Source organism: Lepus europaeus, chromosome 6, assembly GCF_033115175.1.
Source record: "Lepus europaeus isolate LE1 chromosome 6, mLepTim1.pri, whole genome shotgun sequence".
Lineage (NCBI taxonomy): Eukaryota > Metazoa > Chordata > Mammalia > Lagomorpha > Leporidae > Lepus > Lepus europaeus.
In genome coordinates, this window is record NC_084832.1 from 255,840 (window position 1) to 277,377 (window position 21,538).

At 60.4% G+C, this 21,538-nt stretch overlaps 1 protein-coding gene across 3 annotated transcripts in view; it reads left to right on the plus strand.

Annotated features, from left to right (window-relative positions):
• The window catches only part of RASA3 (RAS p21 protein activator 3), a 139,577-nt gene that overhangs the window by 27,320 nt on the left and 90,719 nt on the right, over nt 1–21,538 (plus strand). For 2 of the 3 annotated variants that reach the window (XM_062193894.1, XM_062193895.1), the window contains exon 2: nt 14,207–14,324. The exons of the other annotated variant lie outside the window; for it this stretch is intronic. In XM_062193894.1, coding sequence (XP_062049878.1) covers nt 14,207–14,324 — 118 coding nt within the window. The remainder of the gene's footprint in view (nt 1–14,206; nt 14,325–21,538) is intronic. 3 annotated transcript variants of the gene reach the window in all.

Genomic DNA, 21,538 nt, shown 5'->3' on the forward strand with positions numbered 1-21,538 from the left:
CACATGTACTTACTAGATACTAAACACACAAACGTGTGCATGTGTACTTACTAAATTTAAACACATGTGTGCATGTGTATTTACTAATGCTAAACACACACACATTGTGTGTACATGTACTTAGTACATGCTAAACACACATGTATTGTGTGTGCACCTGTACTTACTAAATACTAAACACACACACAATCCTGTGTACGTTCTCCGTAGAAGTTTATTTCATGCGTTTCTGTGTCTTGCCCAGAGTTCTTCCTCCAGCCGCTTTGGGTCCCCCTCCCCTGCAGTGCGCAAGCGCCTGCTCTTCTCTCCTGCACCATGACCCTGAGCTCTGGGCCAGCCGTGACAGTGTCAGCTCCTGCGTGTGGTTGGGCTCTGTCCTGCTAGCTGCTGCCCCCAACTCAGGTGCAGGGTGGGGCAGGACCTCCCTGTACAGCATCTGATTGTCTCCTTTTTTATTTTGCTGTCATAAACATTGATCTTTCACAGGCTCGGTTTTATGGATGACTTCCTTAGGAGAACTAGAATATTGATTTTTTTGTGACCTCTTGAAGACGTTGTCATGGCCTAAGTAGCAGGCAGAGCAGAGGCGCTGGTTCTTGCACAGGTGTGGGCAGCATGCCTGCCGTCTGGCTGGGGAGCGTTCCTCAGCATTGGGCCCTGGTGTGCTCACGGGCACGTGGGGGCTGGGGGGGCTTCACTGTCCTGAGCCAGGGCGGGCTGCTCCTGTTGACCAGGGAGCTCTAGGCCCCTTCCCCAGCCTCTTGCCGCTGGCGCCCTCCAAAGCCAGGGCTCCTGGGGAAGGTGGCTGAGCCTGGCAGCTGCCGCAGCAGGGAAACCCTCTTGCCAGGCTGAGGTGGCAGAGCAGGTGCGCCTGGGCTCGCTTTGCTCCAGGACGGCCTGATCTGGTGTCCTGAGGCCGATGAGGCCTGCACTGGGGTTCTGCCCTGCATGTATGGGACACAAGTCAGCGGCCACGAGATCTGGGATTTGGGGACAAGTGGGAACTTTTGTGTGGTGGCTTTGGAGCTGTGGGGTGACACTGGTGATGTTGCGTCTCAATGTGAGCTCTTATTTGCTAGTGTATATAATACAGGAACACTTCAGGAAGTTGTGCACAAATGGGATCCAAAGATAAATTTAGTTTCATGCAAAACAATTTTGGAATCCATGTGTAGCTTTTTTTTGTCCTAGAATACATTTCTGTGAACTTTTGAAGTCCCCAGGGTGAAAGTGAGCTGTTCGTCCATTCCAGGAGGGCCCCATGACTGTCCGCCCGAGTCGGGCCATCCTGTAATAAACCAAAGCTTTAGTTCTGCGGTTCCTCTCATCCTAAGAGTGCAGCTCCGGCTTTGGCTGTCCATGGGGGCCGCCGACAAGACCAGGTCTGTGGCTGGTTTCTAAGGCTGGGTCTGGAGCTTGGCCTGCAGTCTCCCTGGGTGCGCCTGCCTAGTGTGGCTTCCACAGCAGGGCAGGCAGAGAGGGCAGACTGCTGGCTGCAGCCACTGGAAACTAGTGCAGGCACAGGCATGGCCTCTCGCCAGGGCACCGGGGCCTGTGCGGGGTGAGGAAGTCACAAGCGTCTCCCAAGCTGTGCACAGCTGCTGTTTGCTGCCCTGAGGCTCGTGGCCGCCTCTGTGTCTCTCCCTCCTGGGCCAAGAGCACAGTGGGGTGAGGCAGATGGTCAGAGACTCCTGAAGGGCCTGAGCAGGCCCTGTGGGTCTGATTGTGTCCCAGAGCTGGTACCTGGGCCTCTTTTTGCCAAAAGAATGCCACTGTGGCAGTGACGATGGCTGTGTGTGTCTCTGGGTGCCAGGCACTGCTCCGAGTGTCCATGTGGGGACAGTTGGATGGACTCAGCAGGGTGAGCTGTCCTGCCCCTCTAGGGGCCACATGAGCTCCTTCGTGGGAAGCTGGCCCAAGTGCCCCAGCTCACCACGGCCTTTGCTGCTTGCTGGCTGTGGGTGACCTGAACTTTGCGTTTTCCTGCGCACTGTCAGCAGGAGGCTGCTGCTGGTCCTGTCGGCTTCACAGAAACTGCACCCTGGAGCCTGGGAAGAGCAGCAGAGCTTGGCCTCTGGCCTCCATGGGCCCCCTCTGTTTGGTGCTGGTTTTAAACCTCCTGAGGCCCCAGGAGGGCAGGGCAGGGCTGAGGAGTCATAGTTGCTAATCTGAGGAATGTGGGTGAAGTGGGGCCACCTTGTGCACCCACCACCTCCCCACGTGCTGCTCTCCTGCCCCTGCCCACCCGGTTTCTGGGGATGGAAGCACTGGGTTTTGACAGTGCAGGCCGGGCCCTGTGGTCAGTGGACATGGGAGCCCTGAGCCACAGGCATGCTCCTGCCTCACCTCAGCCCCTGGGTGGAAGCAGGCCCTGCCCTTGCTGCCTGCCTGGGGGACTGGGAGCCCAGGGGCCCTGAGCCTGGCTGTGGGTCTGGGGTTGCTGGGATCTCCCTCCTGCCTTTGGAGATGGCTGGCGTGGCATTTTCTCGTGTGTGAGTCTGCAGCAGAGTTGGCCTGCAGTGCTGTTGGGGTGCACATTCAGCCTTCATTCCTGCTGTGAACGCTGCAGCCATGCTGCCTGGAACAACCACCGTGTTTTGTGCCTCCGGGGTCTGTGTGCTGCTCCCCCAGAGGCTCAGGGCAGCCCCCGCCATGGCTCTGGCTAGTCCCTGGCTGTGGGGTCTCCTTGAGGGTCTCATCTCCCGGACAGCCTTTGCCAGTGCTTGCCACACCCTGGCTGTGCCACACCTGCTGGCTCTCAGGTGACTTGTGCCTGGCACATGCTCTTCACAGTCCTGTGGAGTGAGCTTTTAACTACATCTGAGGACACAGGACACAGAAGGTGATGGGGGCCTGGCTCTCGTGCTTCTGTGAACCTGTGCCCAGCCCCTGCCCCTTGTCCACATGTCCTGGGTCCCCTCAGTTCCATCTGACACCCAGGAGGCCCCCAGTGCTCAGGATAAAGAGGTGTAGCCTCGGGTTTTATGCCTGCTCTGTTCTCTGCTTGTGCTCTTGGCTGGCGGGGTGTCCCCTGGCTGAGCCTGAAGATGAACTCCTGCTAGGCACCCCCAGGATGGGCCCTGTCCAGGATCAGGCTGGAGCCTCACAGCTCCCCTGAGCCTGAGGTCTCCATCCAGCCGTGCATGTACCCCACAGAGTACCCTCACTCTCTGTGGGGGCTCCCCATCCACGGCAGTGGAACCCCAGCCACTTGCAAGGCCACTCTGCCCCACAACATGAGATCCTGGTGGGGCCACAGGACCCACAAGGGGCCTTTCCCATAATCCTCCTGGCTCCAATTTCTCCACGCCTTGCTCCCCTAGAAGTCCTCTAACCCGTCTTAGTCCTCCCAGGACGCTGGGCCTGCTCAGGGCCCCGACGGGAGTGCAGTTACCACACAGCCCATCTGGCGTTTCTGTCCTCACTGCAGGGACGGTTCTCAGGGTGGGGCAGGCCGCTTGGGGCTATAATATAGAGGCCGTGCATTTAGGCCAAGCGGGAGAAGCTACGGCAATCAGGTCTAGGGCTGCTGCTTAGCCTTTTGCAGAGACTGAGCTGCCTCCGCTCTCTGTAGCGGCTGTGGCTTCTGTGCTGATGGTGTCCCGAAGCTGGCCGGGTGTCGGGTCCACAGGAGACTGCTCCCGGCGCTGGAGCCCGCTGGTGAAGATGCCTGTGTCCTGGTCAGAGCACAGCTTGGGTCGCTGAGGCCTGGCTGCTTCCGCATCTCAGAAGGCCCCTCCCACTTGCTGCTGGTCACATTTCTGCTTCTGCCCTGCCCTGCTTTCTTTGCCGCCATGGTATTGCTTAGTTACTGAAGCAGACATAACTGGCACAGGTGAGCTCACCGAGAACTTTGACCACTCGGGAGTCCCCGCTGGCTCTAAGTCCATTGTCCAGTTCCTATCTGTTGGGACCCTGAATCCCTCAGTGTGGGAGAGGGATGAATGTACACAGTGGAGCGACAAGACATGGGTGGGTGAGGGCTCTGAGGGAGAGGGTTTAGAACTGTGGAGAAGTGTGTCCAGCGGAGGGTTAGGGTAGGTGGTGAGTGCAAGGTAGCAAATGGATGAGCTTGGCTGGTGCATGGGGGCAGCTGGCCCAGCTTCACATGGATGGACATTGGCATGGGGCCTTTTGGTGCCTGCCCAACAGCCAGCACTTTGTGAGCTGTGAGAGGCATCAGTGCTTGTGAGGGGTGAGGGAGGAAGGGTCATCGTGTTGCTGGGGAACTCCACACAAGGCAGTGTGCCACTGGAGTGTTCAGAGCAGGGAGAAATGACGGTGCTGGAGCACTTGGAGAGAGGGGAGACATGATCCCATGTCTCCGCGGGCTGCCCCACACGGGTCAGTCTGTGGTCCCGTGTCTCCGCGGGCTGCCCCACACGGGTCAGTCTGTGGTCCCGTGTCTCTGCAGGCTGCCCCACACAGATCAGTCTGTGGTCCCGTGTCTCCGCGGGCTGCACCACACGGGTCAGTCTGTGGTCCCGTGTCTCCGCGGGCTGCCCCACACGGGTCAGTCTGTGGTCCCGTGTCTCCGCGGGCTGCCCCACACGGGTCAATCTGTGGTCCCGTGTCTCCGCGGGCTGCCCCACACGGGTCAGTCTGTGGTCCCGTGTCTCCGCGGGCTGCCCCACACGGGTCAGTCTGTGGTCCTGTGTGGCTGCCCCACACGGATCAGTCTGTGGTCCCGTGTCTCCGCGGGCTGCCCCACACGGGTCAGTCTGTGGTCCCGTGTCTCCGCGGGCTGCCCCACACGGGTCAGTCTGTGGTCCCGTGTCTCTGCGGGCTGCCCCACACGGGTCAGTCTGTGGTCCTGTGTGGCTGCCCCACACGGATCAGTCTGTGGTCCCGTGTCTCCGTGGGCTGCCCCACACGGGTCAGTCTGTGGTCCCGTGTCTCCGCGGGCTGCCCCACACGGGTCAGTCTGTGGTCCCGTGTCTCCGCGGGCTGCCCCACACAGGTCAGTCTGTGGTCCTGTGTGGCTGCCCCACAGGGACCAGTGTGCATGTTCTTCTCTGAGGACCATGCAGTTTTCTTGGACATCTGCGTGAGGTTCTCTGTGGACCTGGCCACATGACTTAGTCACTGGGGGAGTGGGGCAGGGCGTGGATGTGTTCCCTCTCCAGTTGTACAGTATGCGTGAGGCTCCAAGATGACTATTTGATTGTATCTCACAGTTCTGGTGACTGGGGATCTGGCCGCCCAGTCTGGCCTGCACTTGGTGGATGATTCTTTAGTCTTGTGTGTCCTGGAGGGGTAACTGGGGCTTGCTTGCTGAGAGGCACTGGTCTGCAGATGGGTCTGGAGCCATGGGCAGGTAAATGGGGTCAGCTCTGCTGGGCTGTGCCTGGAACCCATGCTGATCCTGCAGTGTGGCCTGGGTTGGGATTCGTGGAGTGGGTCCTGGCCCCTCTGACCCATTCCTACTGGTCTTTCTTTCTTTGATCAGTGAAATCCCAAGGCTGTCCTAGGAGTGGGATGAGTCCTGAGCCTGTAGCTGTCTCTGCCCTGCCTTTGGCCAAAGCTGCAGTGGGTGCTCACTGCTCTTCACTCTGATGCTCCAGCTCTTTCTGCCTGTCCTTACCTGCGCCTGTCCTTACCTGCTCCTGTACTCACCGGCTCCTGGTTCACCTGCACCTGTACTCGCCCGCACCTGGTCACCTGCATGTACCGAGTTCACCTGCTCCTGGCCTCACCTCTACCTGTACTCACCTGCTCCTAGTTCATCTGCTCCTGTACTCGCCTGCTCCTGGCCTCACCTCTACCTGTACTCACCTGCTCCTGGCCTCACCTCTACCTGTACTCGCCTGCTCCTGGCCTCACCTCTACCTGTACTCACCTGCTCCTGGCCTCACCTCTACCTGTACTCACCTGCTCCTGGTTCATCCGCTCCTGTACTCGCCTGCTCCTGGCCTCACCTCTACCTGTACTCGCCTGCTCCTGGCCTCACCTCTACCTGTACTCCCCTGCCCCGGGCTTCACCTCTACCTGTACTCACTTGCCGCTGGTTCATCTGCTCCTGTACTCACCTGCTCCTGGCCTCACCTCTACCTGTACTCACCTGCTCCTAGTTCATCTGCTCCTGTACTCGCCTGCTCCTGGCCTCACCTCTACCTGTACTCACCTGCTCCTGGCCTCACCTCTACCTGTACTCACCTGCTCCTGGCCTCACTTCTACCTGTACTCACCTGCTCCTGGCCTCACCTCTACCTGTACTCACCTGCTCCTGGCCTCACCTCTACCTGTACTCACCTGCTCCTGGCTTCACCTCTACCTGTACTCACTTGCCACTGGTTCATCTGCTCCTGGTTCATCTGCTCCTGGCCTCACCTGCTCCTGGCCTCACCTCTACCTGTACTCGCCTGCTCCTGGCTTCACCTCTACCTGTACTCACTTGCCCCTGGTTCACCTGCTCCTAGTTCATCTGCTCCTGTACTCACCTGTTCCTGGTTCACCTGCACCTGTACTCACCTGTTCCTGGTTCACCTGCACCTGTACTCACCTGCTCCTGGCCTCACCTCTACCTGTACTCACCCGCTCCTGGTTCATCTGCTCCTGGCCTCACCTGCTCCTGGCCTCACCTCTACCTGTACTCACCTGCTCCTGGCCTCACCTCTACCTGTACTCACCTGCTCCTGGCCTCACCTCTACCTGTACTCGCCTGCTCCTGGCCTCACCTCTACCTGTACTCGTCTGCTCCTGGCCTCACCTCTACCTGTACTCACCCGCTCCTGGCCTCACCTCTACCTGTACTCACCTGCTCCTGGTTCATCTGCTCCTGTACTCACTTGCTCCTGGCCTCACCTCTACCTGTACTCGCCTGCTGCTGGCCTCACCTCTACCTGTACTCACCTGCTCCTGGCCTCACCTCTACCTGTACTCACCCGCTCCTGGCCTCACCTGCTCTGGGTTTACTGCACCTGCTTCTGGCTTCCCTGCTCCAGTGTTCACCTGTACTTCTGCTCACCTGCTCCCTTAGTTTGAGCAAGTTCAGATGCATTCTAGAATGCAAAGAAAAAATGTGTCACAGGTGGCACCTCAACCCTCTGTTTCATGGTGCGGCCTGATGGTTGTAATTCCTTCTGAGTGTGTGGGGTTGCAGCTGTGGGTGGCACGGAGCAACTCCTGTCCCCTACAGTTCCTGAGCGTGCTCACAGAGTTGGTAACTATGTCGTGCTTTCTGTGAGGCCGAGGCTCGGGGCAGTTTGCATGTTTGTGCAGTGCCCAGCAGTGAGGTTGCTCTGCGCTCCCCTCTGCGTTTCCATTTTCATCTTAGCTACTGGGACATGCAGCTCATGGAACCCTGAATCCTTCATGCTGGGCCTGGGCAAATGTGATTTCCTTCCTTGTACCGTGTTTGCCATGTTTCCAAGTTTCGATCTCCATTTGACAGCCTATCCCACACTTGTGTTTTCACAGTGCCAAGCTGCCTGCTGCGTGTGCAGATGGCTGCTCTGCCGGCACGGGCTGTGTGGTGCTGGGTGCTGCCTGCGGCTGCTTGTGTGCCCGAGAAGCCCAGTCCTGCCTCGCTGGGGCACGTAGCTCTGTTCAGCGTCAAGGGCTCCAACAATGTGGTGTGAGATCTATAGAGGAGCAGATATTTTAATCACAGAACTGTTCTTGTGGGGGACCATGTGAATGATAATTGTAACGTGTCGTATTGGCTAACAGAATTTTTAGAGATTTTTAAATGTTTGAAGTCAGCAGACTCAGAGGCCTGCTGGAGGGGAAGCAGCAGGAGTCGGGCTCCTGACCTGTTTGTGTGTCACTGTGGGGAGGTGGGCCCATGGAGGAGCTGGGAAGCAGTTCTGTCACAGGAGCGGGATCCAGAGCCAGCGTGGCCCGAACTCCAGCTCTGCGCAGGCGAACCCTTCCCTCCCAGGCCTCCTCCATCCCTAGGCCCTGCCTCTGCCTGGGACAGCTGAGACATCCCACATGCTGGCTGCGCGCTCTTGCCGCTGTCTGCCTGAGTTGTGGCTGTGTGTGGTGTGTGGACTGGCGCCAATGGCGGCCCTCGCTCAGGACCCTGGCTGTCTCTTGCCAGGTGCTGCTGTCGGATCCATCTGTGCTCTTTTACGGTTCTGCCTGTTGTTGCAGTAGTAGCGGAAGCTTTGAGAGCTCAGCTTCAGCTCCACGTTTGCTGTCACATCAGGGAGAGGAAGCTGGAGTCAGGTGGGAGTGCCTGCTTCGGCAGCTCCAGGACTGGCGCTGTGGCACAGCGGGTTAACACCCTGGCCTGCAGTGCCAGCATCCCATGTGGGCACCGGTTTGAGACCCAGCTGCTCCACTTCCGATCCAGCTCTCTGCTATGGCATGGGAAAGCAGTAGAGGATGGCCCAAGTGCTTGGGCCCCCACACTCTCATGAGAGCCCCAGAAGAAGCTCCGGGCTCCTGGCTTCGGATCAGCCCAGCTCCGGCCATTGCGGCCTACTGGGGAGTGAACCATTGGATGAAAGACTTTCTCTCTCTCTCTCTCTCTCTCTCTCTCTGCCTCTTCTCTCTCTGTGTAACTCTATCAAATAAATAAATAGATCTTTTTTAAAAAAATAAAAGGAATGGCAGCTCCACTGGTTCTCACACAGCAGGTGACTCGGCGCTGGCAGTGTCCAAGGTTGGGGTCACTGCCCTACCCCAGTGCACGCGCTACAAAGAAGGAAGGGCATCAGCGGGGGCACGGGCATGGGAACCCTGCTCCCCAACCAGCCCTGGGGTCTTGGGTCTTGAGCTGTGAAGACCCTGGGCGATGGCAGCCCTCCCCCACGAAGGCCTCCATCATCATGGCAGCCAGAGGAGGGTGGGGCGGGGACGTGGCCAGCCCACGCAGCAAGGAGACAGCGGCATTTGCATTTGGAACACCCCACGCAGAGACATGGGAGTCACACATAGATGGGCGCCCCACGCAGAGAAACGTCACACCGAGGGACGTCACGCTGAGAGAGACGTCATGCTGAGAGATGTCACACCAAGAGAGACGTCACACGAAGAGAGATGGCCACGGCACGCCGAGAGATGTCACGGCAAGCGACGTCACGCCAAGAGATGGCCACGGCACGCCGAGAGGGACGTCACGCCAAGAGACGTCACGCTGAGAGAGATGGCCATGGCACGCTGAGAGAGACATCACACTGAGAAACGTCATGCCAAGAGACGTCACGCAGAGGGACGTCATGCTGAGAGAGACGGCCGCGGCACGCCGAGAGAGACGTTACGCTGAGAAACGTCGTGCCAAGAGACGTCATGTAGAGGGACGTCACGCTGAGAGAGACATCATACTGAGAGAGACGTCACGCTGAGAGAGACGTCACGCTGAGAGGCCGCCGCGGCATGCAGAGACATGGGAGTCACACACGGAGATGGCTGTGTTACGCTGAGAGACATCACACAGGGAGACTTCCCACTGAGAGAGACGGCCTCATCACTCAGAAAGACGTCACGCTGAGAGAGACGGCCGCGGCACGCCGAGAGACATCGTCACAGGAGAGAGACGTCATGCTGAGAGAGATGCCACGCCGAGAGACATCACGCTGAGAGAGACGTCACACCGAGAGAGATGCCACGCTGAGACGTCACGCCGAGAGCCGTCACGCTGAGAGATGTCACACGGAGAGGCGGCCGCGGCACACCGAGAGAGACGTCACGCCGAGAGAGACGTCACGCCGAGAGAGACGTCATGCTGAGAGAGACGTCACGCCGAGGCGGCTGCAGCACACAGAGACGTCACGCCGAGACGTCACGCCAAGAGAGATGTCACCTGAGAGAGACGTCACGCCGAGAGAGACGTCATGCCGAGGCGGCCGCAGCACACCGAGAGACGTCACGCTGAGACGTCACGCCGAGAGAGACGTCACCCGAGAGAGACGTCACGCCGAGAGAGACGTCACCCGAGAGAGACGTCACGCCGAGACGTCACGCCGAGAGAGACGTCACCTGAGAGAGACGTCACGCCGAGGGGCGGCCGCGGCACGCCGGGAGACCGCGCTGGCCTGTGGCGTCCTCGCAGTGCTCGCAGAGGGAGACGGGTGGCGGCGCGGGCACGCGTGTCACTCCGTTTTCCTCCCGGGGCAGCGCCCGTGGGGCCTGCAGGACAGGCGGTCCCCGTGAGATGGGGCCACACCGCCGAGTCCGCAGGGTCGTTTGCTGTGAGCCCCCAAGGCCGTGGTAACCAGGTGCACCTCACGGAGGGGGCGGCACAAAGCCAGCGGGGCTGCGGCGGCGCAGGCGGGGTCAGCTCCGGCCCAGGCAGGCCGTGCCCGGGGCCGCCTCTCACGTGAGGCTTGTGAGGGTGGCAGGACCCTGGAGGAAATACTCACGTGGTCTTTTCTTCCCCCCTGCTGCTTCGGGGTGACTCCTTGATGAGCCCCCCAGGGGGTTCCCCGTGACCTTCTCCATCGGAGCCAGCGCTGGGGCGTTTCCCCTGGTGGCCACACGCGGGGGCGACCCTGGACGGGGCCCAGCGGTGACAAGTGCGCTGTGGGGATCCTGACGAGCACTCTGATGCGTCAGAAATAAAATGGACACTGGAAACGGTCTTCCAGCTGCTGGAAGGAAGACTGCCGCCGCTTTCTCCCTCCGGGTCTCAATTTAGTCGCATTAATGAAAAGTTGAAAAAAATGCTATGAACAAAGCAAGTCTGTCTCTGCCCTTTGGGGCTTCTGCCATGCTCGTTTGCATGTCGTCATCTTTTCAAATTAGCTGATTTCCTCAAATGAGTCAGAGTGAATGTTTATTTGGGGTTGTGTGGAAAAAAGTGACTCGTTTTGATGTGAGTGGTCAGCACTGACTTCTTTGTTTAAAAATAAAAGCAAATCTTTACTGAAGACGCAGAGAGACAGCAGTAGACAGATGTGGGGCTCTCATCTACGGCTTCCCTCCCCAGATGCCCACAGCCACTGGGCTGGGCCCTCAGTCCAGGTCTCCCGTGGGAAGGGCACAGACCCGATTAACGAGGCCCTCACTTGCGGCTTTTACAGGGTCTGTTTGTAGGAAGCTGGAGTTGGGGATTGCGCCTAGGCACTCCAGTGTGGGACAACATCTTAACAGCCAGGCCAAATGCCTGCGCCTGGCTCTAAGAACTGAAGACAGCTCTGAGAAACCCATGGTCTGGCTGTGTTATTTCCAGTATCAGAGGGAATAAGGGACCTTGGCCCTGCATGGTACAAACAGGACTCAGTGTGCCCTTGGTTTACCATTGGCTAGGGGTGGAGCCTGGCATTCGCAGCTGTTCCTGACATGGGTCTGATGCCTGTGGCAGCCAGTTCAGTACCAGACAGCTTCAGAATCTGAACTGAGAGAAGAGAGTGTGTTGAGGGCAGAGTGAGTTATGCGTGGTGGGGTTCCCTGGGCTCAAGGCCACTGCTCCTACATACAAGCACGTGTGAGTGGATAAACAAAGTGTGGTCCATCTGTACTCACTGGAATATTACTCAGCCTGGGAGGAAAGAGAGCTCGGCACCTACCCCAGCACGGACAGACTTCGAGGACTTGTGCTGAGAAGTCACAGAGGGACATACCTGCAGGGTCCGCCCTGTGAGGGCCTCGGGGAGCCCTTCCACAGAGTCCACCCTGTGAGGGCCTCGGGGGAGCACACCCACAGAGTCCACCCTGTGAGAGCCTCGGGGAGCCCTTCCACAGAGTCCACCCTGTGAGGGCCTTGGGGGAGCACACCCACAGAGTCCACCCTGTGAGAGCCTCGGGGAGCCCTTCCACAGAGTCCACCCCATGAGGGCCTCGGGGGAGCACACCTACAGAGTCCACCCTGTGAGAGCCTCGGGGGAGCCCTTCCACAGAGTCCGCCCTGTGAGGGCCTCGGGGGAGCCCTTCCACAGAGTCCGCCCTGTGAGGGCCTCGGGGGAGCCCTTCCACAGAGTCCGCCCTGTGAGGGCCTCGGGGAGCACTTCCACAGAGTCCGCCCCGTGAGGGCCTCGGGGAGCACACCCACAGAGTCCATCCCATGAGGGCCTCAGGGAGCCCTTCCACAGAGTCCACCCTGTGAGAGCCTCGGGGAGCACACCCACAAAGTCCACCCCGTGAGGGCCTCGGGGGAGCACTTCCACAGAGTCCGCCCTGTGAGGGCCTCGGGGAGCACACCCACAGAGTCCACCCCTGTGAGGGCCTCGGGGGAGCACACCCACAAAGTCCACCCTGTGAGGGCCTCGGGGGAGCACTTCCACAGAGTCCGCCCTGTGAGGGCCTCAGGGAGCACACCCACAGAGTCCACCCTGTGAGGGCCTCGGGGGAGCACACCCACAGAGTCCACTCCTGTGAGGGCCTCGGGGGAGCACACCCACAGAGTCCACCCTGTGAGGGCCTCGGGGAACCCTTCCACAGAGTCCACCCCTGTGAGGGCCTTGGGGGAGCACACCCACAGAGTCCACCCTGTGAGGGCCTCGGGGGAGCACACCCACAGAGTCCACCTCGTGAGGGCCTCGGGGGAGCACACCCACAGACTCCACCCTGTGAGGGCCTCGGGGGAGCACACCCACAGAGTCCACCCTGTGAGGGCCTCGGGTGAGCACACCCACAGAGTCCACCCCGTGAGGGCCTCAGGGAGCACACCCACAGAGTCCACCCCGTGAGGGCCTCAGGGAGCACACCCACAGAGTCCACCCTGTGAGGGCCTCGGGGAGCACACCCACAGAGTCCACCCCGTGAGGGCCTCGGGTGAGCACACCCACAGAGTCCACCCTGTGAGGGCCTCAGGGAGCACACCCACAGAGTCCACCCCGTGAGGGCCTCAGGGAGCACTTCCACAGAGTCCACCCCGTGAGGGCCTCGGGGAGCACACCCACAGAGTCCACCCCGTGAGGGCCTCGGGGAGCACACCCACAGAGTCCACCCTGTGAGGGCCTCGGGGGAGCACACCCACAGAGTCCACCCTGTGAGGGCCTCAGGGGAGCCCTTCCACAGAGTCCACCCCGTGAGGGCCTCAGGGGAGCACACCCACAGAGTCCACCCCTGTGAGGGCCTCGGGGAGCACTTCCACAGAGTCCACCCTGTGAGGGCCTCGGGGAGCACACCCACAGAGTCCACCCTGTGAGGGCCTCAGGGAGCACACCCACAGAGTCCACCCTGTGAGGGCCTCGGGGGAGCCCTTCCACAGAGTCCACCCTGTGAGGGCCTCAGGGAGCACACCCACAGAGTCCACCCTGTGAGGGCCTCGGGGAGCCCTTCCACAGAGTCCACCCCTGTGAGGGCCTTGGGGGAGCACACCCACAGAGTCCACCCCGTGAGGGCCTCAGGGAGCACACCCACAGAGTCCACCCTGTGAGGGCCTCGGGTGAGCACACCCACAGAGTCCACCCCTGTGAGGGCCTCAGGGAGCACACCCACAGAGTCCGCCCTGTGAGGGCCTCGGGGAGCACTTCCACAGAGTCCACCCTGTGAGGGCCTCGGGGGAGCACACCCACAGAGTCCACCCTGTGAGGGCCTCGGGTGAGCACACCCACAGAGTCCACCCCTGTGAGGGCCTCAGGGAGCACACCCACAGAGTCCGCCCCGTGAGGGCCTCGGGGGAGCACTTCCACAGAGTCCACCCTGTGAGGGCCTCGGGGAGCACACCCACAGAGTCCACCCTGTGAGGGCCTCGGGGGAGCACACCCACAGACTCCACCCCGTGAGGGCCTCGGGGGAGCACACCCACAGAGTCCACCCTGTGAGGGCCTCAGGGAGCACACCCACAGAGTCCACCCCTGTGAGGGCCTCAGGGAGCACACCCACAGAGTCCACCCTGTGAGGGCCTCGGGGAGCACTTCCACAGAGACAGAGGACAGGAGTGGTGCAGAGGCTGAGCGGGGGGCGGGGATGTGTGTCATGTGGGGGTGGGCTCCAGTCAGGGAAGGTGAGAAGACGCTGAGACAGATGGTTGTGATGGCTGCACAGGGAGTGTGGGTGTGCTCAGTGCCCTCAGCTGTGCGCTGAGCATGGTGAGGGTGCAAATTCTGTTATGTGTTAGGGGCTAGCATGAATAAAGCAGAACAACAACCCCTGGTCCTGAGGCAGGCGGGCTCCAACTTCCTGGTTTGCTTTAGAGGCTGGGTGTCCACCCCTCGGCATTCTCACTAGGATTTTGACTTGGGGTAGTACGAAAACTGAGACCCAACAGGGAACAGCAGGTGCACTGCAGTGAAGTGGGTCTGGATGTATGCCTGTGGGTGGCCAGGGAACACACGCCCGTGCTGAGCCAATGACACTTGTCACTGCTTTTCAGGTGAAGCCAAAAACCTCCCCTCCTACCCTGGGCCAAACAAGATGAGGGATTGCTACTGCACCGTGAACCTGGACCAGGAAGAGGTGTTCAGGACCAAAATTGTGGAGAAGTCGCTCTGGTAACGTCCTGTTGCTTTTTCTCAGCACCACTGAGGGATTCTGAGCGGGGCTTCCCTGCATCTTGGCGTTGCTCAGTTTGGTTGAGGGAGGAGATTCACAGGCTCTGTGTTGCAGGGCAGTTGAAGTTCTCTGCTGTCGTAGGGAGCTGGTGCTCAGGGGCCAGGATCTGGGCACAGATGTAGCACTTCCTGCCCACGGGCTGTGCCCAAGCTCTTGCTCCTGAGAGGAGGTGGAAGGTGCCAGCTGCCGCCAGGATACAGGCCAAGGGTTTTGAGAGAAGAAAATATTTGGAAGGCTTTATTTTTTTAAAGATTTATTTATCTATTTGAAGGACAAAATTACAAAGAGTGGGGGAGAGATAGATATCTTCATCTGCTGGTTCACTCCCCAAGCCTCTGTAATAGCCAGTGCTGACCAGGCTGAAGCCAGGAGCTGGGAGCCAGGAGCTTCCCCAGGTCTTCCATGTGGGTAGCAGGGGCCCAAGTTTCTGGACATCCTCTGCTGCCTTTGCTAGGCCATTAACAGGAAGTTGGATCAGAAGTGGAGCAGCCAGGACATGAACCAGCACCCATATGGAATGCTGGCTGCAGGTGGTAGCTTTGCCTGCTATGCCACGGCACCGGACCCTGGAAAGCTTTTTAAAAACTGTAACTGGTTAATTTAGTTGAGAGACAGAGACAGAGGGACAGACAGACAAGGAGAATTCCCTTCCCTGGTTCGCTTCCCAAATGCCTGCAAGAGCCAGCCTGAGCTGGGCTGAAGCCCTGAGCCAGGAATTCAATCTGGGCCACCCCTGATGGTGGCAGGACCCAGCTCCTTTGTGCTGTCATCTGCTGCCCCTCAGGTCTGCTTTAGAAGGAAGTGGGAGCCAGGACAGAGCCAGAACCAAACCCAGGCACTCTGACAGGGAATGCAGGAGTCCCAAGCCGTGTCTGACCTGTGCCCAATGCTCACCCCTGGAAAGCTGGTTTTTTTAACCATCTTCCTTCCAGTTTTTCTTAAGAGGCATAGGTAAGGTGAGCAACAAGGTACAGTCGTCTGAGGTAAGAGACCTTGAGAACATTTGTTGATAAAATTTGAGAAGAGAAAATTGGCTAAAACAACCACCCACATCTAACAGGCCTTACAATTGATAGGTTTGCCACATAGCACGCCAGCTCCTACTGGTGTTGGAGTCCGCGCCCTGCATGTCCAGGTGGGGTTGTGCTTGGCCACACTGTGGGAAGTGGTCAGGGTGTGGCAGGTGTGGGAGAGGTAGGCACAGGAAGTGAAGCTCCTCGCAGGGCTGAGTAGTTCCTCCGGGGGTGGGGAGAGAGAAACCAGAGAACCGTGAGGCAACAAAACAGGGTTGGAGACTGGGATGGGGGTTCGGGTGTGGCCAGGCCCTGCAGCTGCTCAGGCAGAGTTGGGGGAGGGGCTGAGGAGGACTCAGCCTCGCGGGCACCAGCCCCAGGTTTGGGATTCAGGCCTGTGGGCTCCATCTGAGGAGCTATTTTGATTTTGAGAACAGTTTAGGAAGATAAATTATATCCTTGTTTTTCACTCCTCCTAAGTGGGAACAAACAACGGCAATGCTACATATAGAAAACTGCCGAGAGGCCGTCGCCGTGGCTTAACAGGCTAATCCTCCACCTTGCGGCGCCGGCACACCGGGTTCTAGTCCCGGTTGGGGTGCCGGATTCTATCCCGGTTGCCCTTCTTCCAGGCCAGCTCTCTGCTATGGCCCAGGAAGGCAGTGGAGGATGGCCCAAGTGCTTAGGCCCTGCACCCGCATGGAAGACCAGGAGAAGCACCTGGCTCCTGGCTTCGGATCAGCGTGGTACGCCGGCCGCAGCAGCCATTGGAGGGTGAACCAACGGCAAAAAGGAAGACCTTCCTCTCTGTCTCTCTCACTATCCACTCTGTCTGTCAAAAAAAAAAAAAAAAAAAAAAAAAAAAAAAAAAAGAAAAAAAAAAAAAGAAAAAAGAAAACTGCCGAGGCTTTCCTGCTCCGGGGGTTGGAAACGCGTCCACTCTGCTGCTGCACCTGACCACCAGCACTGCTCCTACGGCTCCAGTGAGGCTGGGGTCTTACTCTGTGTTCTGTTGGTTGTTTTAAATTGTATTTGTTTGAAAGGCATAGTGACAGAAAGAAGAAAGGCAGGAGAGAGAGAGAGATCTTCCATCTGCTGGTTCACTCCCCAAATAATTACAATGGCTGGGGCTGGGTGAGGTTGATGCAGGATCCAGGGACTCCATGCTGGTCTCCTGCAGGGTGACAAGAACTCAAGCACTTAGGCCACTTTCTGCTCCTTTCCCGGGAACATTAGCTGTGAACTGGAAAGGAAGCAGAGCAGCACTTGGATGAGGGATGCTGGCAGTGCAGGCAGTGGCTTCCCCTGCTATGCTACAATGCCGTCCCCAGAGCCTTTGGATTTCGTTAAAAAGAACCAAAGACAGGAGTGTGGTCAATACAGCTTTGAGACACTGTCTCCTTGGGCAGGAGATGCTGACGTCGAGGAAGGGTCATCCGTGAGGAAAACGGAGCGAAAGTTACTGCTGTGCCCTTGAGGAGCCCTCCTGTCTGTATGTACATAGTCTGAATCACAGGCTGTGGGTCAGGCTCTGCGGAGTGACCGGCATCTTTGTGTGGAGGAAGGGCTCTGTTTGGGACTGTCTTGTAAGTGAGGTGGTGAAATAGGCTCCCTGTATCTTCAGTAGTTTTAGACCAGGTTAGAAAAAGGAACCAGAGTTTCTGGTTTTAGGGACTCTAGGAAAAGTGCTTTTGGAGCAGGAAAAGGGAGGCTGAAAGCTGAAGGGCGGCAATGGGGTGAGGCTGCACCCAGCCCCAGCGTCCACGGGCACACAGTCAGGGTGAGGCTGCACCCAGGCCCAGCGTCCACAGGGCACACAGTCAGGGTGAGTCTGCACCCAGCCCCAGCGTCCACAGGGCACACAGTCAGGGTGAGGCTGCACCCAGCCCCAGCGTCCACAGGGCACACAGTCCGGGTGAGGCTGCACCCAGCCCCAGCGTCCACGGGCACACATTCAGGGTGAGGCTGCACCCAGCCCCAGCGTCCACAGGGCACACAGTCCGGGTGAGGCTGCACCCAGGCCCAGCGTCCACAGGGCACACAGTCAGGGTGAGGCTGCACCCAGGCCCAGCTTCCACAGGGCACACAGTCAGGGTGAGGCTGCACCCAGGCCCAGCGTCCACAGGGCACACAGTCAGGGTGAGGCTGCACCCAGGCCCAGCGTCCACAGGGCACACAGTCAGGGTGAGGCTGCACCCAGCCCCAGCGTCCGAAAGGCACACAGGGTGAGGCTACACCCAGGCCCAGCGTCTACAGGGCACACAGTCAGGGTGAGGCTGCACCCAGCCCCAGCGTCCACAGGGCACACAGTCAGGGTGAGGCTGCACCCAGGCCCAGCGTCCACAGGGCACACAGTCAGGGTGAGGCTGCACCCAGGCCCAGCGTCCACAGGGCACACAGTCAGGGTGAGGCTGCACCCAGGCCCAGCGTCCACAGGGCACACAGTCAGGGTGAGGCTGCACCCAGGCCCAGCGTCCACAGGGCACACAGTCCGGGTGAGGCTGCACCCAGGCCCAGCGTCCACAGGGCACACAGTCAGGGTGAGGCTGCACCCAGGCCCAGCTTCCACAGGGCACACAGTCAGGGTGAGGCTGCACCCAGGCCCAGCGTCCACAGGGCACACAGTCAGGGTGAGGCTGCACCCAGCCCCAGCGTCCACAGGGCACACAGTCAGGGTGAGGCTGCACCCAGCCCCAGCGTCCGAAAGGCACACAGGGTGAGGCTGCACCCAGGCCCAGCGTCCACAGGGCACACAGTCAGGATGAGGCTGCACCCAGGTCCAGCGTCCACAGGGCACACAGTCAGGGTTAGGCTGCACCCAGCCCCAGCGTCCACAGGGCACACAGTCAGGGTGAGGCTGCACCCAGGCCCAGCGTCCACAGGGCACACAGTCAGGGTGAGTCTGCACCCAGCCCCAGCGTCCACAGGGCACACAGTCAGGGTGAGGCTGCACCCAGCCCCAGCATCCACAGGGCACAGAGTCAGGGTGAGGCTGCACCCAGGCCCAGCGTCCACAGGGCACACAGTCAGGGTGAGGCTGCACCCAGGCCCAGCGTCCACAGGGCACACAGTCAGGGTGAGGCTGCACCCAGGCCCAGCGTCCACAGGGCACACAGTCCGGGTGAGGCTGCACCCAGGCCCAGCGTCCACAGGGCACACAGTCAGGGTGAGGCTGCACCCAGGCCCAGCTTCCACAGGGCACACAGTCAGGGTGAGGCTGCACCCAGGCCCAGCGTCCACAGGGCACACAGTCAGGGTGAGGCTGCACCCAGGCCCAGCGTCCACAGGGCACACAGTCAGGGTGAGGCTGCACCCAGCCCCAGCGTCCGAAAGGCACACAGGGTGAGGCTGCACCCAGGCCCAGCGTCCACAGGGCACACAGTCAGGATGAGGCTGCACCCAGGTCCAGCGTCCACAGGGCACACAGTCAGGGTTAGGCTGCACCCAGCCCCAGCGTCCACAGGGCACACAGTCAGGGTGAGGCTGCACCCAGGCCCAGCGTCCACAGGGCACACAGTCAGGGTGAGTCTGCACCCAGCCCCAGCGTCCACAGGGCACACAGTCAGGGTGAGGCTGCACCCAGCCCCAGCATCCACAGGGCACAGAGTCAGGGTGAGGCTGCACCCAGGCCCAGCGTCCACAGGGCACACAGTCCGGGTGAGGCTGCACCCAGGCCCAGCGTCCACAGGGCACACAGTCAGGGTGAGGCTGCACCCAGGCCCAGCTTCCACAGGGCACACAGTCAGGGTGAGGCTGCACCCAGGCCCAGCGTCCACAGGGCACAGAGTCAGGGTGAGGCTGCACCCAGGCCCAGCGTCCACAGGGCACACAGTCAGGGTGAGGCTGCACCCAGCCCCAGCGTCCGAAAGGCACACAGGGTGAGGCTGCACCCAGGTTCAGCGTCCACTTGCACACAGTCAGGGTGAGGCTGCACCCAGCCCCAGCGTCCACAGGGCACATAGGTTGAGGCTGCACCCAGCCCCAGCGTCCACAGGGCACACAGTCAGGGTGAGGCTGCACCGAGGCCCAGCGTCCACAGGGCACACAGTCAGGGTGAGGCTGCACCCAGCCCCAGCGTCCACAGGGCACAGAGTCAGGGTGAGGCTGCACCCAGCCCCAGCGTCCACAGGGCACACAGTCAGGGTGAGTCTGCACCCAGCCCCAGCGTCCGAAAGGCACACAGGGTGAGGCTGCACCCAGGCCCAACGTCCACAGGGCACACAGTCAGGATGAGGCTGCACCCAGGTCCAGCATCCACAGGGCACACAGTCAGGGTGAGGCTGCACCCAGGCCCAGCGTCCACAGGGCACAGAGTCAGGGTGAGGCTGCACCCAGGCCCAACGTCCACAGGGCACACATTCAGGGTGAGGCTGCACCCAGCCCCAGCGTCCACAGGGCACACAGGGTGAGGCTACACCCAGGCCCAGCGTCTACAGGGCACAGAGTCAGGGTGAGGCTGCACCCAGGCCCAGCGTCCACAGGGCACACAGTCAGGGTGAGGCTGCACCCAGGCCCAGCGTCCACAGGGCACACAGTCAGGGTGAGGCTGCACCCAGGTCCAGCGTCCACAGGGCACACTCTCAGGGTGAGGCTGCACCCAGGCCCAGCGTCCACAGGGCACACAGTCAGGGTGAGGCTGCACCCAGGCCCAGCGTCCACAGGGCACACAGTCAGGGTGAGGCTGCACCCAGGCCCAGCGTCCACAGGGCACAGAGTCAGGGTGAGGCTGCACCCAGCCCCAGCGTCCACAGGGCACACAGTCAGGGTGAGTCTGCACCCGGGCCCAGCGTCCACAGGGCACACAGTCAGGGTTAGGCTGTACCCAGCCCCACCGTCAAGGGCACAGAGTCAGGGTGAGGCTGCACCCAGCCCCAGCGTCCACAGGGCACAGAGTCAGGGTGAGGCTGCACCCAGGCCCAGCGTCCACAGGGCACACAGTCAGGGTGAGGCTGCACCCAGCCCCAGCCCACAGGGCACACATTCAGGGTGAGGCTGCACCCAGGCCCAGCGTCCGAAAGGCACACAGTCAGGGTGAGGCTGCACCCAGGCCCAACGTCCACAGGGCACACATTCAGGGTGAGGCTGCACCCAGCCCCAGCGTCCACATGGCACACAGGGTGAGGCTACACCCAGGCCCAGCGTCTACAGGGCACAGAGTCAGGGTGAGGCTGCACCCAGCCCCAGCGTCCACAGGGCACACAGTCAGGGTGAGGCTGCACCCAGGCCCAGCGTCACAGGGCACACAGTCAGGGTGAGGCTGCACCCAGGCCCAGCGTCCACAGGGCACACAGTCAGGGTGAGGCTGCACCCAGCCCCAGCGTCCACAGGGCACAGAGTCAGGGTGAGGCTGCACCCAGCCCCAGCGTCCACAGGGCACACAGTCAGGGTGAGGCTGCACCCAGCCCCAGCGTCCACAGGGCACACAGTCAAGGTGAGGCTGCACCCAGCCCCAGCGTCCACAGGGCACACAGTCAGGGTGAGTCTGCACCCAGGCCCAGCGTCCACAGGGCACAGAGTCAGGGTGAGACTGCACCCCAGACCCAGCCCAGGGTCCTGCTCAGCGAGGCCTGCCTCCAGGGTCCTGCTCAGAGAGGCCTCCCCCCAGGGTCCTGCTCAGAGAGGCCTGCCCCTGGATCCTGCTCTGAGCACCCCGCATGAAGCCCATGACCCCTCACCCTTCACCAGGCTCTTCCCCGGGGCCTGGTGGAGAGTGGCCTACAGGAGTGGGAGGCCTCGAGGCCAACCTGCTGGTGTCTCTGTGGACCGAGACGGCTTGGCCAGTGGGCGAGGCAGGCTGCAAAGCTGTGTTTACAGGAAGATTGCTTCTGTTTAAAGTGGTCTGGAATACGCAGACTGACAACATTGTGGGGACTGTGGTAGTGGAGTATGGCCAGATTTTGTTCTGTACTTTGTATTTAAGTTAATTAGAAGCTAGAAATTAAAATTAGAAGCTGGAAATTAAAATAGCAACAACCCTTCTCCAGCCGGGTGAGGTGGAGCTGTGTTTCCTGCACAAATTAGAGGCACTCTCAGAATCTCTGGGCACCTTTCCTGCTCGGGAGCTGCCAGGAGCATCCCAACTGAACGTGCCAGGTGCACGGGCATCCCCTGCAGGGACACCACACGGGGGCGCCTTGCAC